Genomic DNA, 5409 nt, shown 5'->3' with positions numbered 1-5409 from the left:
GGAAACTGCCCGCAGCCCAGGGAGCATGGCAAGGGCCCTGTGGCACTTTGCTGAGGACTAAGGCTGATTTGCACAAACTCCTCTTTAGCAAGGCTGAAAACTACCCAAGATACAGAAGGCAAGGAACAGTGAAACACCAGTGCCTCACACTGCCCTGGCTCAATCCTGACTGTAGAGAATGGGAAACAGAGAACTTTGTGTAGGAGGGGCAGCTGCCCAGCACAGTGGCCTGAAGAAATGATAGCGCTCTGAACAACTGGCAACTCTCTGCACTCATCAACCTGAAGCAAATTTTACTGAAAATGTCACATGTATGGGGCTTTTTTTAACACTATTTCTGAAACACTCAGGCAAATTCCTGGGCTGCTAAACAATGCCCGCTGATTTCACATGAACACTACACTTGAGAGAAATGTATAACCAGGTACCAAAATAGAGGCAGCTGTCTTGTGTAAGGGTGGAGCAAAATCCGCTTCCTTCTAGTGACAAAGCACATTCCTCATCAACACCAGTTTGCAGTACATCACCACATCAATTCTTTGGTGCTACAAACACTGCACACAGCACACAGTAATGCAGCCAGTCTCTGTGAAGACTCAAGACTGGCTATTCCTAGCACTCAGGATGGGCTCTGCTGACTCAAAGGCATCACATTACAATCTTTCCACGCCTGGCATAGCTTCAGAGTAACCCTGACTGCTACAACATAACCATCTGGACGGAGGTAGCTCTCCCGTGACTCCCTGCAGCCCTGCTGTAATTACTGACTGCTACTTTGCCTGTGCCCCACACCATCAGTCTGATCAGCAACGACCACAGCCCACGTGAGTCACCAGCAGTGAAGAGATACTTACTGCACACCTGCTGAGGACATAAGCACCAGCTCCCAGGCCAATCCCAATGAAGCTTTTCAGGCTGAAATACAGGCATTTCACAGTCAGCAAGACTAACTTAGCTCAGCTGAAGCATCCCTAGAGGCAAAGCCTTTCCCCTCTGCATCCAGATGTGCACTTATGGTTTGTTTTCGAAATAATGCAGCAATGATGCAGCAGCCATAAATTGCTCATGTAGCAGACAGTGTTCCTAGCACAGAGCTAGACAGGATCACACTGACTGGGAGATGCTTGTGCCTCTTGGGACACCTCAGTGAGCATATCAGACACAGCATGCAGAGACAGAGGTAGGTGCTGGAATAGCGGTATCCAGCTGGCTCACCCCATTTCCTTTCAGAGACTTACTTCAGGTGTGTCAGAACAGCAGGTAACATTTCAGCCAGTTCATCCATACTGGGATACTGGTACCTGAAAAGCAAGAGAGGACCTCCAAATGCAGCTTGACAGAGGTTACCTTCCAGTTCCACTCAAGGTAGGAGGAGGGACAAGGAACATCTGACAGACATGTGCACAGGTTATTAATGTGCAACAATACTGTATGTTTCAGCTGACTGTGTGGATCCCATCCCTCAGAGCAAGACTAACACACAGCTGGGGTCTTTTGGGCAGTCAGACTTCTGTGGCAGGATGGACAGATGAAATACCAGCTCGACTGCAGTGTGCTGGGCTCATGTTCAAGTCAGAAAGCTGGTACCAGACTCAGCACTAGTGAGGGCTTTACCCATGTCTTAGTAATTGGAGAGTTCCATGAATGCCCGTTGGGAAGCCTCCTCATCTTGCCATTTCCTCTGCTGCTGACAGCTGCTTACCGCTACACTCAGCCTGGCAGTCCCAGCTGGCTTAAACTGGGTACTACCTCAGTCCAGACTGAACAACATGGGTCTCTGCAGACCTCTTACCCAGATGGGAATGGGGGAGCTCCTTCCTGCTGGCCTGGCGCATCCACATGGCACACAGCAAAATGCTGGGTGATCTCTTGCATGTCTTCAAAGTTAAAGAATGCATTAAAACAGGATTTGTCTGCAACAACAACATAAAGAAATTAGACATTTACTTAAGTTTTATTGCAAGCCACCCTCCAAACACCACAGCCCACACCTGCAGGAACTCAAGTCCCCACTGAGCCCACAGAGCAGTGGGTGCTGGATGGTGTATGTGCTGTGCCTCAAAACTGCAATGCAGCAGTGAGTCCCAGCAATGGAACTGCCATGACTGGAGGGCAGGCACACAAACAAGAGTCCAGCCTGCAATGTCCCAGAAAGCAGGGCCTGCAGCACCTGGGTACTCAAAGCACTCACAGAGGAGCACCTGTGTGAACGTAACAGTACATGTTGGGTGGGAAGACATGTCAAAAGATCAGCTGAGCCCACCAGATCATTACACTCCTGGTGCAGCCATGTAGAAGGAACTTGTTCACCTGCCCAGCACCCAGGGAATGGATACCCTATCACACAGTGTAGCAAGTCAGCTAGAGCACTACAGTGTGTTGGGTGGACCTATTTCCACCTTTCCACCTTGGCCCTACCTTTCAAGGGCTCTTGGAATGGACAGAGGCACGCCACGTGCTCTCTCTCCCGCAGACCTTTATCTTTTCACCCTGGAATGACCTAATCTCAGCTCCATGCCAGGCCTGCTACTCCCCACGCTCAAAAGCAAATACCACAAACAATCACTTTTTCAGGGTCCTGGGAATGCAAGGGCTTACGGTTGAGGCCAATGTCATGGTATGTGAGGATGACAGGTCTGTTCCCCTTGGGCGTGCCCCGCATGGTGACATGAACCACTCCGAAAGCTGTCTCAATGTCATGTTCCTGCAGAGAGAGAAGAAGGAGCCCCAGTGTTACATGTGCTGCCTGCACAGGGAACCCTGAGGGCCAGCAGCAAGGGCCTCATTCCCACTTTAACACAGCTCTCCTACTCACAGTACAGCTCTTGAAATCACTGAACAGTTTGGGTTGGAAGGGACCTTAAACACCGTCTCATTCCAGCCCCTGGCCATGAGCAGGGATACTTTTCACTAGATCAGGTTGCTCCAAGACCCATCCAACCTGGCCAATCGACAGCCGTGTGTGGATCCAATCTCTGTATTCAACCTCTGTGTCCAACCACTGCCCAAAGCAGCTTGCTTTTGTACAGATGTGCAAATGGCCTGGGGCTGCATCTTCCCATGATCAAGATGTCTGGGATAACTATGGACTTTGGAAAAGCTGTGGAGATGTCAGGAAAGCTGGGTATACAACATCACCTGTAGGTCCCTTCTCTCATCTACACCAATCAATGGAGAGACATCCACTTACAGAAACTGTAAAAAGCACCAATTATTTTCTTGATATTAAGAAAGTACCTGCTTAGGAAAAAGCTTCATGGTTCAGCTTGAAGACAGGACATTACGACCTCAAGAATATGTTTTACTAGTTTACACAAAGTATATGAAATTAATTTCGAATGACCTGAAAGTCATTAAACCAAATACAGGACTGGTGAGACTACCTGGTTTGCAGCACACCAGAAATCCACCTCACCCCCACTTTCTGGGTACTCTGAGGGCTGATTGTGGGGGAGACTGATTTAGTTCTTGCAGTGCAAGACCCTCCTTCCCCCAGCTGTGCTTCTTTTTGAGGACTCCAAAGCCTCTCTCTCCCCTTGCCCCAGGAGTGTGGCAACAGGAGGACGCTGCCCCAGCCAAATCACCTGTGGTAGCCTGAAACCTTCTTGAGCTTGCCTTTGAAGGATGACAAGACACCCCTGGCTGTCCTTGTCCTCCAAATGGGGCTGGGTTTGCCTGCATGCAGCTGTTGGGTTGCGCATGTGCAGAAGCTGGAGTACTTACCTACAAAGCAGCAGAGACCTGTCTGCAAGTGACCTCACCTGAGGCTCACCTGTCTTCCTTAGGAAGGGACTGTGGGGGTAGGAAAGGACTTGTCTGTGTGCGCTGAGCATGTGTCCACGTGGCAGGAATTCCTGCCCTCACAGCAAGCCTGCACAAGGCAGCCCAGGGTGTAGTCTCTGCTTCCTCAGCCTCCAGAAAACCTGCAGGCTCTGCCCCTTGCCCGTGACTCAGCTCTCTCAAGGCTGCTCTGCTAAGCTGGGCACAGCTCTGTCCTGTATTCCTGAAGGATGTGCCGTGCAGCCACAGCACTGAACTCCAGTTCAGTGCTCTCCAAGCCTGCAGGTGTTAAAGAGTCCTTTAACTAAAGTGGCCACTTTCAGAGAAGGCCAAGAGTGGTGACTGGCAGTGCAGGTGGCTGGAATGGTGAAACACAGTGAATAAAGTGGAGAGTGCAGCGAGTGCCAAAGTGGCTGGAGCCTGCAACCCCCACTTCCCCTACGCCTCAGAGGGCTGGACTAAAGGCTGCCACTACGAGCAAGACTCTCTGCCAGCTCTGGCACTTGCTAGGCTCTTCCATAAGCAGCTTGAACTCATTGAGCTGGCAGGAAACTATCCAGCTGCCTTTTTTTTTGTTTTGTTTTTAAATTAATCTTACTTTGTTAGACTTCTGCCAGGTCAGTGAGTTAAGAAGCTCACAGAGAGGTCTGGCAAATGCTGGTTCTGGCTCAGAGCCCAAGGGGAGTGCATGGGGTGGCAGAAGGAATAACCTTGCCCTGAGCACAAGATCAATTAAACTGACTCACAGCTCAAGAAGATACACCTGCAGGGGACGAGGGTGGGGTCTGTAGGCAGCAGCAAAAGGTCAGCTATCAAAGAGAAGCAAAACCACTAAACTGAGGCAACAATAAGAAAAGCACAGAAAGCAACAAAAGAGCTGATGATATTGAAATATGTCTGCATACAGTCTTTTCTGTAATTACATCTGATCTTACTGCTAAGGCCACACATGCTTTTTACTAGGTAAGCTACAGGACGAGGTACTAGAAACAGACACACCCACTTCCCTTCAGAGCCTCTGTCCAAGCATCTCAATGTGTTTCAAACTGCAGCACCCTGCATTTCTGTTTTCCAACGCCGAGCTTGGATCTCAGCTCTCAAGTGGGGAAGGAAAAGTTTCCTTGAGCTAATAATCAGTTCTTGCTCTCCTGGTTACTTTGACTTTGCACACTCTATAAACTGCACTTTGGGGGAAAGGGGACTACCCTGCTACTCCTTCAGTCGTATTAGTGATTCAAATACAGGGAATGTACACTTGTTGGAGGTTAGGATTTTTTTTTTTTTTCTTTCAGGGAATTTTCTCCCATCTGTTGCCTAAGAAATGATAACAACCAGTACTTAAAAGACAAAAGAAGTGGCCAAGATGGGACGAAGGGGTGCAGCTGGCTGCAGCTTCTTAGCCGGGAGCTTTTCTCTTGGGAAGGGCAGAGAGACCTCGAGAGTTTTGGCTGGGGGGTGAGGGCTGGGCTCAGCTCCTGGCTCTCTCTCGGGATTGGAGGGGAACGGTCGAGTTGCTGCAGCCGGTGAACTGGGACCTTATTAACACCCGATCTGACTGGAAAGGACCCTCACCATCTACTCGGGTGCCTCAGGGGAAAAACCCGGGACCCCGACCCCGTCCCCGTTCCC

At 49.9% G+C, this 5409-nt stretch overlaps 1 protein-coding gene across 3 annotated transcripts in view; it reads right to left on the bottom strand.

The window, feature by feature from the left end:
* Window positions 1-5409, bottom strand: part of NDRG3 (NDRG family member 3) — a 40286-nt gene that overhangs the window by 9809 nt on the left and 25068 nt on the right. For all 3 annotated transcript variants that reach the window (XM_017746965.1, XM_008643479.2, XM_008643480.2), the window contains exons 4-7: window positions 2599-2704; window positions 1793-1913; window positions 1239-1301; window positions 855-915 (exon numbers count right to left, since the gene is read on the bottom strand). In XM_017746965.1, coding sequence (XP_017602454.1) covers window positions 855-915; window positions 1239-1301; window positions 1793-1913; window positions 2599-2704 — 351 coding nt within the window. The remainder of the gene's footprint in view (window positions 1-854; window positions 916-1238; window positions 1302-1792; window positions 1914-2598; window positions 2705-5409) is intronic.

This window comes from Corvus brachyrhynchos, unplaced genomic scaffold (assembly GCF_000691975.1).
Source record: "Corvus brachyrhynchos isolate BGI_N302 unplaced genomic scaffold, ASM69197v1 scaffold661, whole genome shotgun sequence".
Classification (NCBI taxonomy): domain Eukaryota; kingdom Metazoa; phylum Chordata; class Aves; order Passeriformes; family Corvidae; genus Corvus; species Corvus brachyrhynchos.
Note: the sequence above shows the minus strand (reverse complement) of the source record. Positions and strands in the feature narration are given on the sequence as shown.